The 18,681-nt window shown below is 43.3% G+C and overlaps 1 protein-coding gene across 5 annotated transcripts in view; it reads right to left on the reverse strand.

The window, feature by feature from the left end:
* Window positions 1–14,627, reverse strand: part of LRRC31 (leucine rich repeat containing 31) — a 32,946-nt gene extending 18,319 nt beyond the window's left edge. For 3 of the 5 annotated variants that reach the window (XM_077991657.1, XM_015131644.3, XM_077991656.1), the window contains exons 1-3: window positions 12,668–12,984; window positions 4,481–4,624; window positions 3,520–3,687 (exon numbers count right to left, since the gene is read on the reverse strand). In XM_077991657.1, coding sequence (XP_077847783.1) covers window positions 3,520–3,687; window positions 4,481–4,624; window positions 12,668–12,842 — 487 coding nt within the window. In that variant the 5' untranslated portion in view covers window positions 12,843–12,984. Of the gene's footprint in view, window positions 1–3,519; window positions 3,688–4,480; window positions 4,625–12,667; window positions 12,985–14,539 lie in introns of those variants that run through there. The other 2 variants (XM_077991654.1, XM_077991655.1) reach the window with 2 other exon arrangements.
* Window positions 14,628–18,681: the final 4,054 nt, after the last annotated feature.

The following is an 18,681-nucleotide window of genomic DNA, read 5'->3' on the forward strand; positions in this document are numbered from 1 at the left end:
CACAGAAGTAAAGCTCTCTCCAACGTCAAGAATATCACATGCCTGTATATATAGTAAAGCTCTCTCCAAAGTCAAGAATATCACATGCCTATATATATATACACACATATATACACATACATATACATATATATACACACACACACACATATACATATATATATACACACACACACATATATATATATGAGAGGAATATCACATGCAACCTGAACTGACCACTACAGAGAGAAACTAATAATAGAGCATCAGGCACTAGCATCTTATAACAGCCATGCTGCCTTAAGGCGTAAAGAAGGGTGTAGTGAAACAGGGATGAAAACTAACATTTCTGAAACCATCACACACAGGAAAGCTCCCAGGGCTGCAGAGTGGAGGCTGGGAGAGAATAAGAGAAGTGACCAGACAGATCAGCCCTTAGGAATGATTTTCACCACCTTGGGGGTAGACACATACATGGAAAATGTACTTTCTCAATGTGCAAATAATTAAGCATTCTGGCAAGTCCCCTGTATCTAGAAGCCTCTTTACTACCCGCCCCTGGGTTTGAACTTCTACCATTGTTTGTTCATTCCATGGATTAAGGTTTTAGAAGTCCAGGAACCCCATGCTAAAATGCATATTCTCCGGCAGTTATAGCATTTTAAGCCAGCAATGAACAGGTATCATTTTGTGTGCACTTGCCAGTCAATTGGGGGTGGCTTTCTATAGTTCTGAGGTGTTCCCCAGGATCAGGGAGAAAGAGCTCATGATTGATTAGTTATGTCTGCAGTGGTCATGGTCCTGGAGTGCCATGCATTTGCCACCTGGTACTAAACTATTATAATGGGTGTAACAATTTTGAAATGCCTTCTGATTTATGTTCTCTTATCAAGAAACCATTTATTTTCCCTATACCCCATCTACATTAAGACTGAGTGAAGAAGACAGAGTATGGATGATAGATAGGTAAGCCCCTCCTGATGGGAGAGGATGCAGAAGTCCTTCCAGAGAAGAAATAACTCTGGGAGAGGGAAAAGGGCACAAACATCAGAACAACAACAGTACAGATTCCCTCCTCAACCAGGTAAGTTTGGAACAGGTCCCAGGCAGAAATTTCATTTTCTTGTTTTCTAAGGATGGAGGATCAGGAAAAAGATCAGGTTAATCATAGAAAATAAGAAAGTTGTCTTTTCACATGTGAGTTAAAGTATGTTAAAATTGTGAGTCTGCTACACAATAACCAGCTGCTTAATGTGGGGCTAAACTGATCATGTAACCCAAAGAAAGGTGGTCTTAGATGACAGAATGGAGAAAGAAGGACTATCAGTTATTGAGCACCTATTATGCACCAGGCATGCAGTAGGTACTTTAAAGAAATTGTTTAATCCTTGCAACAATTTTTTGAGAGGGAAGTTATCCCTATTTCAGATATAAGAAAACTGAGGCTCAGAAAAGTTAAATTATTTGTCCATGTTCACAAAGCTAGTTAAAAGTGGCAGTAGGGGCCGGATGTGGTGGTTCATGCCTGTAATCCTAGCACTTTGGGAGGCCAAGGCGGGCAGATCACTTGAAATCAGGAGTTCAAAACCAGCCTGGCCAGAATGGTGAAACCCTGTCTCTACTAAAAATACAAAAAAATTAGCTGGGCATGGTGGTGCACGCCTGTAATCCCAGCTACTTTGGAGGCTGAGGTAGGAGAATCACTTGAACCGGGGAGGCGGAGGTTTCAGAGAGCCAAGATTGTACCACTGCACTCCAGCCTGGGCGACAAGAATGAAACGCCATCTCAAAAAAAAAAGTGGGGGGGGGCCGGGGGATAGACACTAAGATTTGAAGTAGAATCTACTAAAAATACAAAAAATACAAAATAATTACAAAAATTAGCCAGTCATAGTGGTGCACGCCTAAAATACAAAAAAATACAAAAAATTAGCCGGGCATGGTGGTGCACTCTTGTAATCCCAGCTCTTGGGAGGCTGAGGTAGGAGAATCACTTGAACCAGGGAGGCAGAGGTTTCAGTGAGCCAAGATTGCACCACTACACTCCAGCCTGGGTGACAAGAATGAAAAGCCGTCTCAAAACAAAAAGGCCAGGGGGGCGGGGTCAGCACTAGGATTTGAAGTAGGATCTGGCCAACCTGAGATGTGTAATGTTTCTTCTCAGCTACAGGAGGCATGGGCCAGGGGATGTCAGCTGCCCCCATTTCCAGGGAGGGACTGACAAGCGGAGATATTTGGCATAAAATGTGTTGTTTTTACAGAAATCTTTAAATAGATGTAAAGGATTAAAATAAGTCATGAAAACAAGAAACTTTACAACAAAAGAAGATTAAAAAGTATCAAAGACATGTAATAAACCAGCAAGCATTTTGGTACAGCAGTTGGATAAGTAGAATGACATTGTACAGATTTAATTCTATGCTCCGTATATAAACTAACTTAATGGAGGTTCTAGTTCTAGTTAAACTATTAACTTAAAAATCTTGTTTTGTTTAATTTTTCAAAATGTGGGTGGGAAAATAGAAGAGAGAAGTATTCTTTTGGAATTGTAAAAGAACTTAATTCTTGCCTACTCTAACTCCTCTATTTTACACATGAAGTAACGGAGACCCAGTTTGAGCATGTTTTACAGTAACCTCCATTTAAACTACATGAGGCCGGACACGATGGCTCACGCCTATCATCTCAGCACTTCGGGAGGCTGAGGTGGGTGGATTCCCTGAGGTCAGGCGTTCGGGATCAGCCTGGCCTACACGGTGAAACCCCATCTCTATTAAAAATACAAAAATTAACCGGATATGGTGGTGCACACCTGTAATCCCAGCTACTTGGAAGGCTGAGGCAGGAGAACTGCTTGAACCCGGGAGGCAGAGGTTGCAGTGAGCCGAGATTGCACCACTGCACTCCAGCCTGGGCAACAGAGTGAGCCTCCATCTCAAAAAAATAAAAATAAAAATAAATAAATAAATAAACTACATGAAAGCAGGGACCTGGTCAGCCTTGTTCTTTTCTCTATCCACAGAGCTTAGCACAGACCTAGACATGGTTTACATGACTTTTTAGCAGTTATACAAGTGCCCAATATAGCATAGTGCCCTTGACCATGATCCCCAGTGGAGCAGGCAACAGAGATAGTTTGCCCTTGAGGATTCAGCTTGCAAAGGTGCATTGAGTGAACCCATCTTCTTCTTCTTCTTTTTTTTTTTTTTTTTTTTTTTTTTGGAGATGGAGTCTTGCTCTGTCATCTAGGCTGGTGTGCAGTGGCATGATCTCGGCTCACTGCAACTTCTGCCTCCCGGGTTCAAGCAATCCTCCTGCCTCAGCTTCCCGAGTAGCTGGGATTACAGGCACCCACCACCACACCTGGCTAATTTTTTGTATTTTAGTAGAGACGGGGTTTCACCATGTTGCCCAGGCTGGTCTCGAACTCCTGAGCTCAGGCAATCCGTCGACCTCAGCCTCCCAAAGTGTTAGGATTACAGGCGTGAGCCATGACGCCCGGCCAAATCAATTTTTTAAGAAATGCATTCATCATACCCAGTGCTTGAACGTCGTCAGTGGTGAGTCTGCAGCTACCCAGCCTCAAGATTTTTAACTTGCTGACCAGATGCATTTGCTGAGTGATAGAATGGAGGGTTCCACCTACAAAATCATTCCAGGAGATATCCAGTTCTTCCAAGTCTGGGAGAAAAGGCAGCAAGGCAACTAGAAGTAAACAGAAGAAAATACAGATATGTGTATGTGCCTTGGGATTTGTAGTAAATAAAATGCAATGCCTACACACACAGGACATAGTTTTACACGGTAAGAGAATAGACAGGGGTGGGCGTGCTGACTTTTGGCAAAGAGCCCTCAGCTCTACAATTGGAGAAATTGTGATGTTTACATTTTCTATTTCTTAGGATGTTTTTTATTTCTGCCAAATAACTGCAGTCTGAAAATGCAGGGGTGTGTCTGTAAGATTTCATACAGCCTCTTTTCCTAAACTCAGCTGAAGTCTTCAAAACCTAAGGAAGGATCAATTAACTTGCTTTGCTTTTTTTGTGTGTGTGTGAGGAGTCTCAATCTGTTGTCAGGCTGGAGTGCAGTGGCGCGATCCTGCCTCACTGCAACCTCTGCCTCCCGGGTTCAAGCAGTTCTCTGCCTCAGCCTCCCGAGTAGCTGGGATTATAGGCATCTGCCACCACGCCTGGCTAATTTTTGTATTTTTAGTAGAGACGGGGTTTCATCATCTTGGCCAGGCTGGTCTTGAACTCCTAACCCTGTGATTCACCCACCTCGGCCTCCCAAAGTGCTGGGATTACAGGAGTGAGCCACCACGCCTGGCCTTTATCTTTAAAAATAAATAAATAAATAAAAATAGCGGTGCTATTTCTGCAATTGTCTGGGACCACTGAGCAGACTTGGGGCTACTAGGTGGGTAGCTGAGTATGTTTTATCTGCTCATCTCAATGGAAAGGCCCTATCTTCCTCTATGCAAAGTCCACTGCATACAGACCCATTTCTTTCATGTCTGCTGTTGTTAATCCACAGTTATTCAAATCTAGACACTTGTTGACAGCCTTTTTGCCCAGCTTCTGCAGGAACTGCTCGTATTTCTCCATACTGGATCTCAATTCCATTTCTGAACTGAGAGGCTTAGCTGTGTGATAAGCATAAAAAAGAATTTGCTGTTAATGATGGATGTATTAAAGATGCATAGTGAGCACAATCAGATAAATGAAAAGACTGCATAACTCTGAATTGCTCTTTTATAAAAACCTCAACTCAGAGGCAGAGCCATTTACTAGGGACAAAGCTCAACTAACCACTGTTCCTGCCGCCAGGCGCTCAGACACTGCTTCAGGAGCTGGAGGAACTCAGTGGCTTTTCTATCATGACCTGACCTGGGCTTCTCAGCATGAAGACAGAGCTGCATTCCTGGGTGAGAAGTAAACCCGTCAGCCCAGCTTTTGAGATGCTTGCTTACTTGAAGGGCACACATATCTTTGGTGAATGCAACTACTAGGGAGGAAGCAGAGATACTTGCCTCCTCAAACCAAGCAGGTGAAGAAGGGAAAGCATTGAAATCACCATCAAGGAGCTTCAAATGGCTACATGGGGTGAGTGGAATTCTTGCCGGTCATTCCTAGACCATTCAATTGGCAAACATATGTCCAGAGAAACTAGGCCTGGGAGAGCTTTTGCTTTTTCTCAACTCCTGCCAGAAAGTGCATTTGGAAAGCCTCATTTGTCCTTCTTGTTACTAGGGACTACTGTGGCACCCTCACCAGCTTCCTCTGTAATAACACTATAATAACATGATAGTGGCTGGGCGCGGTGCCTCACGCCTGTAATCCTAGCACTTTGGGAGGCTGAGGCGGGTGGATCACAAGGTCAGGAGATTGACACCATCCTGGCCAACATGGTGAAACGCTGTCTCTACTAAAATGCAAAAAATTAGCCAGGCTTGGTGGTGCATGCCTGTAGTCCCAGCTACTCAGGAGGCTGAGGCAGGGGAATCTCTTGAACCCAGCAGGCAGAGATTGCAGTAAGCTGAGATTATGCCACTGTACTCCAGCCTGGTGACACAGTGAGACTGTGTCTCAAAAAAAAAAAAAAGAAAAAAGATAGCACTATAATAATAAAAGCTATCATTTTATTGAGCACCTGTTATGTACTCGTTCTTCGCCTACTTGCAGGTGCCAGCTTTTCTTTTTTTTGTGGGGGGGTGGGATGGAGTCTCACTCTGTCGCCCAGGTTAGAGTGCAGTGGCACGGTCTCAGCTCACTGCAACCTCCACCTCCCAGGTTCAAGCAATTCTCCTGCCTCAGCCTCCCGAGTAGCTGACCTGCAAGCACCTGCCACCATGCCCGGCTAATTTTTGTATTTTTAGTAGAGACGAGGGTTCGCCATTTTGGCCAGGCTGGTCTTGAACTCCTGACCTCAGGTGATCCACCCACCCGGCCTCCCAAAGTGCTGGGATTACACATGTGAGTCACCATGGCCTGCCAGGTGCCAGCATTCAAGACATACATAAAATACATCATACTTTTGTAAGGAAAAGTGAATAGACGTGTACTGACAGTGATTTTAAAGTGGTTTTATAAGTGAAATATACAATTGTAAACATATAGATTATGTATACTGAAATCCAATAGGAAATAATAAGTTCTGGAATGTGCAGTAATATTAACCCTGACAAAAAGGTGTAAGACCACATAGCTAAGAAGAAATACATTGGTACCAGTGAAAAATAAAAGATAGTATGATTGCGGTGGTAATAAATTTAGACCAAAGGATTAGCAGGATAATAAAAACTACATCTCTAATCCACAGCAGTCTTGTGGCTTCCTGTTTGGTCTAAGAAAACCACATGCAGGATACACATCCTTGTTGGGATGATTGGTGTTACCACATTTCACCAGTAGGAGGCAGCAGCATCCACCATGTAACCTTTCACTCTCACCTTCCATTTTTATTTTTATGGCACATTGGATACAAGGTATTTAATTTTGGGTAGAGTTGCCAGATTTAGGAAAAACAACAACGGCATGCCCAGTTAAATTTAAATTCCAAATCAACAAGGAATCATTTTATAATATGTCTCAACTATTGCATGTATTTTCTCTGGCAACCCTAATTTTGGGTGGGGCAGAGCAGAGTTGTGGATAGGAGACAGGGAGGGACAGCCTCTTAGGTGCCAGAAAGTACAGTACATTTTGTCTAAAGGAGTCACAATCCATTTCATAGATTTGGAAACTTAGAGAAATGATTAACTAGGAAGAAGCAGAGCCTGAATTTGAACCCGGAGTAGTTTGTTCCAAAGCCTATGGTGTGTGTGTGTGTTTTATTTTTGTATTTAAAAAATTTTTTCTGTGTTGCATCTTATTGCTGTTTCTCTTTTGTTTTTAAGCTTTTTATCTCAACCTACAATCATGCCCAAGTTCCAGCCCCACCAAACCCACTCTTTTCTTTTCTCCTCAAGACACTGCTCTGTCAAGCATTTCCTTTACTGTCAAATGTTTGGAAAGAGTGGTTTGCACTTGCCGGCCCAACTCCTTCCCCACATTTGCAAGCTAACCCTCTACCTTCTGGTTGCTACACTCCTCTATCCAAATCAATTGTTTCTCAAAGGTCACCAGCAATAACCTAGAAACTGACAGATACAGAAATCTCTTCTCAGTTCACATCCCACTGGGTGCTCTGTCATGTTTGATGTGACTGACAAGTAAGCAGTCGGAAGACCTGGTCCAAATCACGGGTCTGTTCGAGGAACAAGTCACTTAATCTTTCTGAGCCTTGGTTTACTCATCTGTGAAATGCCTGGTTCCTTTCTCAAGAGCATCGTGATTTAAACTTACTGGAACCTCCCAGGGACATGGTAATCTGCAGGGCCTTTTACCTGAGAGGTACTTGGTAAATATTCGTTGAAAGAGCAAACAATTGAATGAATGAATATTGGTTTTACAGTTGCTCAATTACCAAAATAAATCATCATGATAAATCTTTATCAAAACACTTAAATATAAAAGTGAGTACTAACTTATGAGATCCCTGGACATCTCCTCACAGATCATGATTTCAATTTTTAAAAAATCTGTGAAACCGGCCGGGCACTGTGGCTCATGCCCGTAATCCCAGCACTTTGGAAAGCTGAGACGGGTGGATCACCTGAGGTCAGGAGTTCGAAACCAGCCTGGCCAACGTGGCAAAACACCATCTCTATTAAAAACACAAAAAATTGCCAGGCATACTGGCGTGCACCTGTAATCCCAGCTACTTGGGAGGCTGAGGCAGGAGAATCGCTTGAACCCGGAGGCAGAGGTTGCAGTAAGCCGAGATCATCCCACTGTACTCCAGCCTGGGCAACAGAGCAAGACTCCATCTCAAAAAAAAACCAAAAAAACCTATGAAACCAAATCAGCCAAGCATAGTGGCAGGAGCCTGGAGTCCCAGCTAGTAGGGAGGCTAAGGCACAAGAATCTCTTGAACCCGGGAGGCGGAGGTTGCAGTGAGCTGAGACTGCGCCACTGTACTCCAGTCTGGGTGACAGAGTAAGGCTGTGTCTCAAAAAAGAAAAAGAAAAAGAAAAAAAGTATGAAACCTTCTCTCACAGGATACCTTATGTCACAGATCACTGTGTAGAACAGGTGAGTCAGGGCTGCTGCAGCCAGGCTGGAGTGGGGTGGGAGGCACCCATGGGGGGCGCATTAGTAACCACACAGGAGCGGCTCTGTGGAGATTGAGGCCTTTTCCTAGCTGTGTTAGCTCCAGACGAAGCTCTTGGTCCTTAGTGCTCTCACTAAGTTCCTTTCCGACTGAAATCTGTCAAGGTTTGTCAACCAAAACACTCGACATTCATAAGACGTTATTACACATTGCTAACATGGGTGGTACTGTACCAGGAACCAAGATAACAAGTTCCTGTTTTCAAAGAGCTGCCTGTTGCATGAGAGAGACGGCAAGAAAGCCACCGTTACCATATAGATGAGAAGCAGGGGCACGCAGGGGTGTGTGGGTGCACACTTCACTGACACTAAGTACCCCAAGTCTGGGGATTCCGGGTCGAGGAGGTGGGTCTTGGGAAGTTTCCAAGAGAAACTGGTACCTGGATTGCCTCTTAAAGGAAGAGTGGGAGTCATCCAGGTGGGTGGACATGAGAGAGGGATATGTCAGGGAGGGGTGCAGGGGAGGATGGTGACGCGAGGGAACATCTTTCTAGCCACAAAGAACCACTTGCTGGCGAGGAGAAGAATGTGGCCAGTCCAGGGAATTAGAAGTAAATCAGAGTGCCACACGCAGAGGATGAGGGCGGCGCTGTGGTGGGAGGTGGGAGAAGGCAAAGGTCATGAAGAGATATCCAATATCCAACTGATCACCAATACCTTGAAGGCCATGCTCGGGAATATAGATGAGAGAAACTCAGTGAAGGATTTTAAGCAGGCGAGAGACACCACCATATCTGTGGTTTAGAAAGAGCACTGTGGCAGTGTGGAGGAAAAATTGGTAAGAGAGCAAGACTAGAAGCAGAAAAACCAGTTAGCAAGCTATTGCTGTGGTCCAGGCAAGAGACAATGAGAGCTAGGCAGCAGCAATGGGCAGGAAGAACCAGGTGGGAGAGCTATTTGGGGACAGAATTAACATGACTCCAGGAGCCATTGAATTTTGGGAGAAATAGAAATGAAGAACCAAGCAGCTTGGGTGGTCAGTGTTGCATAGCAGGGATGACCCCGGCTTGGTTTTGCACTGTTAATTTAATCACGATTACATTTATTCATTAACCTCATTCCTGATGCTCTAAATCACACTCTAGAACAAAAATGAACAATTTTCTGATAGAGATGGTCTTCTTTTAAAGACAGACTTTAATTTCCTATATATAAAAACATACTTAAAATACATTTAATCTACTTGCTGCTTATACTGTATTATTTTTGGCATTTGATGGCAAACAACCTGATGGAAGGGATGGTAGGTATAAATGATACAAAATTGGCTAGGCACAGTGGCTCCTGGCCAGGCTTGTAATCCCAGTACTTTGGGATGCTGAGGCAGGCAGACCACCTGAGGTCAGGAGTTTGAGATCAGCCTGGCCCACAAGGTGAAATCCCATCTCTACTAAAAATACAAAAATATTAGCTGGGCATGGTGACGCACGCCTGTAGTTCCAGCTACTTGGGAGGCTGAGGCAGAAGAATCACTTGAACCCGGGAGGCAGAGGTTGCAGTGAGTCGAGATTACACTGCTGCACTCCAGCCTGGGCGATGGTGCGAAACTCTGTTTCAAAAAAGAAAGAAAGAAAGAAAGAAAATCGGCCAAGGGGTTTTTTTTTGTTTTGTTTTTTGTTTTTTTTTTTTTGAGGGTCTTGCTCTGTCACCCAGCCTGGAGTCCAGTGGTGCAATCATGGCTCACCACAGCTTCAACCTCTAAGATTCAAGCAATCATCCCACCTCAGCCTCCGGAGTAGCTAGGACCACAGGCACACACCACCATGCCCAGCTAATTTTTAACTATTTTCTAGAGACGGAGTGTTTTTTGTTGTTGTTGTTGTTGCTGTTGTTTGAGACGGAGTCTCACTGTGTCACCCAGACTGGAGTGCAGTGGTGCAGTGGCATGATCTCAGCTCACTGCAACCTCCGCCTCCCAGGTTCAAGGGATTCTCTTGCCTCAGCCTCCCGAGTAGCTGTGATTACAGGCGCCTACCACCATACCTGGCTACTCTTTTATATTTTTAGTAGAGACTGGGTTTTACCATATTAGCCAGGATGGTCTCAATCTCCTGACCTCATGATCTGCCTGCCTCGGCCTCCCAAAGTGTTGGGATTACAGGTGTGAGCCACCGCACCCGGCTGAGACAGAGTCTTGCTGTATTGCCCAGGCTGGTCTTAAACTACTGGCCTTAAGCAATCCTCCCGCCTCAGCCTGTCAAAGTTTTGGGATTACAGGCATGAGCCACCATGCCTGATTGGCAATTACTAAAGGTAGGTGACCATAGGGATTCTATATTCTATTTTTGCATATGCTTAAAATGTTTTTAAAATGCTTTTAATCTAATAGATAATATATTGATGACATTGCACATAACACGTAACTTTAGAGAGAGATTTGACAATATTTATTTTCATAACCCTTGAATTTGCAATCCCTGTTCTGGAAATTTATACTTTAAAAATAGCTGAAATATGGTGAAACAGGGAATGGGAAAGAAGGAAAGCCAAAGATACTCATTGAAGGACAAACAAGGAACTCACTGAGTAATTAAGACGTATGAATGTGGCCGGGCGCGGTGGCTCACGCTTGTAATTCTGGCACTTTGGGAGGCCGAGGTGGGCGAATCACGAGGTCAGGAGATCGAGACCATCCTGGCTAACACAGTGAAACCCCATCTCTACTAAAACTACAAAAAAAAATTAGCCGGGCGTGGTGGTGGGCACCTGTAGTCTCAGCTACTCGGGAGGCTGAGGCAGGAGAATGGCGTGAACCCGGGAGGCGGAGCTTGCAGTGAGCCGAGATTGCTCCACAGGACTCCAGCCTGGGCAACAGAGCAAGACTCCGCCTCAAAAAAAAAAAAAAAAGACATACGAATGTAATGGAATATTATGCAACCATGAAAATTATGCATGTGAGCATCATGTAGCAAAGTGGGAATTGAGCAATATAATAATATATTCCAGAAGTAGATCACAGCTCCATATAAACTCAGGAGGTATCTGGAAGTTATTACAGCTGTGGAAAAGATGCCAATCTGGCCCCAGCGACTCTCTGACTTGTCTTCCACTACCCCTTCCTCTCCGTGTCTCCCATCCTGCTTCAGCACCCCTGACTTCCTGACTCTCTCTCAAACACTCTAGGCTCACTGCTAGCTGGGGCCTTTGCATGTATAGTCCCTTTGCCTGGAAAGCTATTTCCACAAATACCTAAGTGGCTGGCTTTAGTCATTCATTCAACACAGCTGATTTTATTCAGATTGCTGTTCAAACGCCTCCAAATCGAAGACTTCTTTCCTCCACCCCCATCTAAATAGCACCCCATCCCATCATTCTTTGTCTCTTTAGCCTGCATTATTTTTCTTCATATCATTTATCACCACCTGAAGTTGCATCTGCATTTGGTCCTTTTCATGGCTGTATTTCTAACACTTAGCGCAGGGATTACCTGCTGACTGATAGAACATAAATGCATGCACATGAAAAAAAAGACTGAGAAGAATCTTAAAGAAATGATCGTTTGTGTTATAATGAAAGGAAGTTCTGTATTTTCCCTAAACCTTTCTGTAGTGTTATGTTGCTTTTAACAATTTAAAAGTAAAATTATGAATCATTTAAAGCATTTAAGTAACATAATAAATGATTAGCACAGAGACTCATAGTTTGAGTCTTTAGTCTCAAAAGTCTTAAAGTCTTTAGTTTAACCCATAAGATCACTTTAGAAGAAAACTCTAAAAAATAAAGAAATACAGAGGCTGGGAAGGGTGTGTGTGTTGTTGGTGGGGGAGGTGTGGGTGGTTAATGGGTATAGAAAAAATAGAATATATAAGATCTACTGTTTGATAGTACAACAGGGTGACTATATTTATCCTTTGTGTTACAAGCAACCTGTTATGCTCTTTTAGTTATTTTTAAATGTGCAATTAAATTACTGTACATTTAAAAATAACTAAAAGAGGCCTGGCATGGTGGCTTACACCTGTAATCCCAGCACTTTGGGAGGCCAAGGCAGGAGGGTCACCAGAGGGCAGGAATTCGAGATCAGCCCAGCCAAGGCAGTGAAACCCCATCTCTACTAAAAATACAAAAATTAACTGGGCATGGTGGTGTGCACCTGTAATCCCAGCTACTTGGGAGGCTGAGGCAGGAGAATCGCTTGAACATGGGAGGCAGAGGTTACTATGAGCTGAGATCATGCCATTGCACTCCAGCCTGGGTCACAAGAGCAAAACTCTGTCTCCAAATAAATATATAAATAAAACTAAAAGTATAATGGGATTGTTTGTAACACAAAGGATAAATGCTTGAGGGGATGGAGACCCCATTCTCCACAGTGTGATTATTAGGCATTACATGCCTGTATTGAAACATCTCATATACCCCATAAATATATACACCTATGATGTACCCACAAAAATTAAAAATAAAAATGTTTTAAATGTGGAAGTAAAAACAAAACAAATACAACAGCAAAACACCAGCAGCCAGCAGCTTACCAGTCTCTGAGGGGGCCGTCTTCTGTATCCAGTTGCTGGGTTGGGAATCAGTTGTTTTAAGGTCATCGTTCTCTTTTCTGCTTTCAGCTTTGGAGCCCCTGAGAAATTTGTTGACAGATGAAGTCTGGGGCTTAGTTTCTCCTTCTGAGGAAGTTTTCTTCCTTGTTTGACTCATGGTGAAGTTGACTGGGGTATTTCCCAATAAGACATCCTCCTGTTATTTTCTGTTTTCTAGGATTTCTAAGAAGAAAATAAGATTCTTTCAAGCCTGTGTTCAATCAAAATATCCTCCCCTACATGAGTGCCCCCCACCCCCAGCCCCGCCACCTTTCTTTTTCTGTTTTTTTATTGCTGTTAATGTTTAACATAACAGTAAGAATGATGTAACCCAGGATCCGGGAACCAATACGAACCCAAAGCAATTTGAGTTTTTAACTTTGCCCTATTTCATTGTGTGAGATATAAGTCATCAAGCACGACTTCGGCAAGTACATCTCGTGTGTCAACACATCTTAAATTACAGCTGTCAGTTAGAGTTATCTGATGACTTAGCATGCCTTTAAAAGGGACTGGCCATTTGCAAAGCTGTCCTCAGAGGAGTTTGCCTTCAGGAACCTCCGCCTTCCGGTGACCCCCACCTCTTTCCTTTGCACGCAGGCTCCTTTTTCTCTTTGCATTTTCATATTTTCTCTACCCCCAACCCTGCACCACCACCCCACTGAAACATGTTGGCAGTAAAGAATTCATTCATTCCATAAATAGTTTTAAAGAATCTACTGTAGGCCAGTTAATGTTCTAAATGCAAAAGGTCCAATGATGAACAAGAGACAGTTCTTGTCTTTGATGGCATCTTAACCTGGTGGGAAGATAGACCTGTATGCCATTGACTGAGTGGGACAAGAGCTGAGAGATGGGAGGTGGTCAGGGAACCCACAGGTAAACTAAGCATGCCTTGGAGAACAGACTTGGAACAGTGAGTGACATTGCCTGGGTTTTGAAGGACTGGGAGTTAGCTTTTTAAGAGAGGGAAGAGCATCCCAGGCAGAAGACAGGGCAAGCTCAAAAGCTCCCAGGCAGGAAGGGCTGGAAGAGCCTAGCATTGGAGGTGGGGATGTGGGTTGGGGGGTGTGGAGGTTAGGGGTGAGGTCTGGTATGATCTGAAGCTAAAAAGGATTCGTAAAGGTCAATCTGTTATCTCTCCCGAAAATTTGCTTATATTTTATGGGAGGGCTAAGGACTTAAACTAAAGGGATACACAGAGGTGTTTTGCTTTGTTTTGACATAGAGATGGATTTTCACCACGTTAGCCAGGCTGGTCTTGAATTTCTGGCCTCAGGTGATCCGTCCACCTCAACCTCCCAAAGTGCTGGGCTTAAAGGTATGAACCATCATGCCCCGCAGAGGTATTCTTGAAATTACAGTTTTCATGGTTTCCTCTCTAATAAAATAGCTCTTCCTGCAACATTATGTTCCAGAATGGTCCAAGAAACATTTTACCCAGGGAATCCTAAAAATGGACCTTGCAGAGCCCGCCTCCACTCCTGAGGGATGGAATGTTCCATGCACTTGGAGCACTGCTTTGGAAATCACAACTGGACATTCCATTTTTCTTTTAAAATTTTCCTTTCATATTAGAGCAGGGTCCAGCCCTGGTTTACCCAGCAACAGACAGCAATGGAACTAGACAATTATCCCATGCACAGCAGCACAGCTGACTAGAGTCTCGGGAGGTTAGGTGGAAAAGAAGAAGGAAAGGGGTGCTAACTCATAAATCTAAACATGACCTGCAGCCCTGGCTGCCCCACCCTGATTCCACCATCACCCCAGGCCTTTCTCAGTTTGCTGCTTTTCTGGCCCCTACCCAAGACTTACCTCCATGGTCATTTTCAGACAATTTCACCATTTAGAGATTTAGACAAGGCTATTCTCTGGGGAGCTAGCTCAGTAATGGTTTCACTTTTTTATCCTCCCCCCAAATGCACTGACTCCAACTCCCCAAGTCCTAAGAAAACAGTGCTGGAGGGCGCGCCAGGATGTGGTAATTTACCCAGGTGAAACCCCACCTAGCTTCTGAGGCCCAGTCAGTTCTCTGTGAAGGTCAGTACACTAAGGAACAGGGGAGCCAGGAAGCCAAGAAACACAGGAACCAAGGAACAGAAGAGGATGCAAAGGAGAGGAGAGGAACAAGAGAGCAGAAAGTAACCAGGAGGCTAACAAGGCAACAAGAAAGGACCATGCCAGAGGAAGGAAGACTTCTGAATGAAAAGGGGAAAGCATTTGCACATTTCTTCATATATAGTAGTTAAGTACTAGGTTACATGCTCATATTTAAAACAATAATAATTTTTTCTTCGAAATATGTCTGGGACATTCCTCTTCATATAAAAACTTAAGTAAGCCCTGAGGCTTCCCATACCAAGTCAATCTTTAAAATCTTAGCTTCAATAAACCTTCCGCTTCCTCCTTATCCCTGCCCTGGACTTTATAAAGGTAATCCCTGGAAAAGGAATTTGGGAAAATTTGCAGATCACAGCACAACCACCACAATACAGCAGCTAAAAACTGGGGGCTTGTCCCTTCTCCCAGGGTCAAAAGCATTCACTTAAGAATCCTTAGGAAAAAGAAATGACTGAAATTTCAATTCAACTCATCAATAATAATTGAGCATATACTTTCCATATTTACTATATTCTTAATAGTTAAGGTTGTTTGCCATGAAGCCCCAAGAGTAACACATATTGGACACGTCATTTCTCTTGCATGTAAGCTGTTTTTATTTATTACTTTTGACAAAGTAAGGAATACCTTTCCTTTCTTTTCAATCCTTAGGTTTGGGTTTTATATAATTTAAAATGTTTGAGAAATGCTTTTAAAGGTCTTTTTTAATTCTTTTCTTTTCTTTTTTTTTTTTTTTTTTTTTAGACAGAGTCTCGCTATCGCCCAGGCTGAAGTTCAATGCCGCAATCTCGGCTCACTGCAACCTCTGCCTCCTGGGTTCAAATGATTCTCCTGCCTCATCCTCCTAAATTGCTGGGATTACAGGCATCCGCCACCACACCTGGCTAATTTTTGCATGTTAGGTAGAGATGGGATTTCACCATGTTGGCCAGGCTGGTCTCAAACTCCTGACCTCAGGTGGTCCGCCCACCTCGGCCTCCCAAAGTGCTGAAATTACAGGTGTGAGCCACCGCACCCAGCCAGTCTTTCATTTTTTGATGTAATGTTTCAGAGTGAATCATATTTTCAATGTTGTTTGTCAAAGGGAGACGCATTTTTCTTTCTCCACAGACTTACTTCATTAAAAAGGAAAGGAAATTCTGTTGCCTGTTATAACATGAATGAACCTTGAGGACATTATGCCAAGTGAAATAAGCCAGTCACAATAAGATAAATACTGTATGATACCTCTTCTATGTGGTATCTAAAGTAGTCAAATTCATGGAAACAGTAACAGTTGTGGTTGCCAGGGGCTGGGGGAAGGGGAAGTAGGGAGTCGTCTGATGGGTATAGAGTTCCAGTTTTGCAAGATGAAAAAGTTCGTCTTTGTGAATCTGTTGTACAACAAAGTGAATATATTTAACACTACTGAACTGTATACTTAAACATGGTTAAGATGATTAATTTTGTGTTCTGTAGTTTTTACCACAATTAAAACATTTTTAAGTGTATTTTTAAAAAGTGATTCAGGCTGGGCGCGGTGTCTCATGCCTGTAATTCCAGCACTTTGGGAGGCCGAGGCGGGCAGATATCCTGAGCTCAGGAGTTCAAGACCACCCTGGGCAACATGATGAAACCCATCTCTACTAAAACACAAAAAATTAGCCAGGCGTGGCGGTGTGCACCTGTAGTCCCAGCTACTCGTGAGACTGAGGCACGAGAATTGCTTGAGCCCGGGAGGCAGAGGTTGCAGTGAGCCGAAATGGCACCACTGCACTCCAGCTTGGGCTACAGAGTGAGACTCCGTCTCAAAAAAAAAAAAAAAAAGAAAAAAAAAAGTGATTTAGAGGCCTAGGACTCTAAATGTAAAGTTTTAAGAACACATTAATCAATTTCTACTTTTATTTTCCTTCTTATGTATCCACAAATGTGACATGATTTTAGAAAATCCATGCCTAACTACTAGATAGATTTTTAATAAGCATAAAATAAACATCCTAGGTAATCAGAAAAAAAAAAAAAAAGCTTCAGTCACTCAGTTCTAAGGCATTCCGGTGGCATGCAGTATCTTGAGTTCTACGTCTGATGAGCTTAGTTCAGCCTCATTCATAACTCTTGTCTTAAAAAGGCATTATTGTAGATATCTTTGTAGTACTTTAGTTAACTCTGCTATTTTTAGTTAATTTAAGCAGAAAGGGAATTTATTAAAAGAATGATGTGGAAGTTCTACTAAAACAATGGCAGAGGTAAATATGTGTTTACCTCCACTTCTCTTTTTTTTTTTTTTTTTTTTTTTGAGACAGAGTCTCGCTGTGTCGCCCAGGCTGGAGTGCAGTGGCACGATCGCGGCTCACTGCAAGCTCCGCCTCCCGGGTTCACGCCATTCTCCCGCCTCAGCCTCCGAGTAGCTGGGACTACAGGCGCCCGCCGCCACGCCAGGCTAGTTTTTTGTATTTTTAGTAGAGACGGGCTTTCACCATGTTAGCCAGGATGGTCTCGATCTCCTGACCTCGTGATCCACCCGCCTCGGCTTCCCAAAGTGCTGGGATTACAGGCTTGAGCCACCGTGCCTGGCTACCTCCACTTCTCTTGAAACCCCATTTAATCAACAGGAGATTTTTTAAAAAAAAAATCATAAATCTGCAAGGATAAGGAGAACTGGATAGATGTCACACAACTTTGAAAACTAGAGATCAAGAGGATGAATTTAAATGACTTTAAAGGTAAGTGCCTGCATGGATTGGGAGAACAAATTTTTTAAACGTCAGAATCCCAAAAGTCTCAGTAATTGACAGCACAAGGTAACTCTGAAGGAAAGAGAGGGGTGAGTAGGGCTGCACACAGGATGATTCGTGAAACATCTGTAAGAGGTTAAATTGTTAAATGCTATTTCTCACTTCGGGCAGCCAGGAGGCTACCCCTTCCCCATCTGGCAAAAGAATGTCTATTTTCACGACACATAGAAACATAGAAGATCTAGACTCAGACACTGGTCATATTTTAGTACCTTATCTGAAAGGAGCTTAAGTAAAGTCTGTAACTGAGCCATGAAACCCTTCCGTATTCCCTCTTCTATTCCTCCAAGAACACCCTGGCAACCAAGTGTAACTACCCACTTCGCCACATAACAGAGGTAGAGTGGATGACAACTATCTGAAGAAACTGGCCAGTCTAAGAGAAAAGACCTAGATAATGAATAAGTCCTTCAGCTAAATGAATCTGTCCCTGCCCAAGCACATTACAAAGAAATCCACTGATTGACAGGCCCTACTTATGTACAGACATTCCAGTATAATGCATAATCTACATATGCATGGAGCACCCAGGATCTCAGGATATTTGAGGAAAAATTCTGACATAAAAACGAGGTGCAGAAACAGTAAGAAGAACAAAACTCAGAAAATAAAGACAATGTGGGGAGAAGAAGGGACTTTTACAAATCACTATTATACTTAGAGTGTTATGAGATGACGTATGGTCCACAAGTCAAGAGAACATTCAGAGAACAGAAGAACTTCTAGATAGCAGTTTCTGGGCAAAATGAAAATGTTGATGGTGAAGTGGGTTTTTGTTGTTGTTGTATTTATTTATTTGTTTGTTTATTTATTGAGATGGAGTCTAGCTCTGTTGCCTAGGCTGGAGTACAGTGGCGCGATCCCGGCTCACTGCAACCTCTGCCTCCTGGGTTCAAGTGATTCTCCTGCCTTAACCTCACAAGTAGCTGGGATTACAGGCATCCGCCACCACACACGGCTAATTTTTGTGTTTTTAGTAGAGACGGGGTTTCACCATGTTGGCCAGGCTGGTCTTGAACTCCTGACCTCAAGTGATGCACCCACCTTGGCCTCCCAAAGTGC

Source organism: Macaca mulatta, chromosome 2 (assembly GCF_049350105.2).
Source record: "Macaca mulatta isolate MMU2019108-1 chromosome 2, T2T-MMU8v2.0, whole genome shotgun sequence".
In the NCBI taxonomy this organism is placed as follows: domain Eukaryota; kingdom Metazoa; phylum Chordata; class Mammalia; order Primates; family Cercopithecidae; genus Macaca; species Macaca mulatta.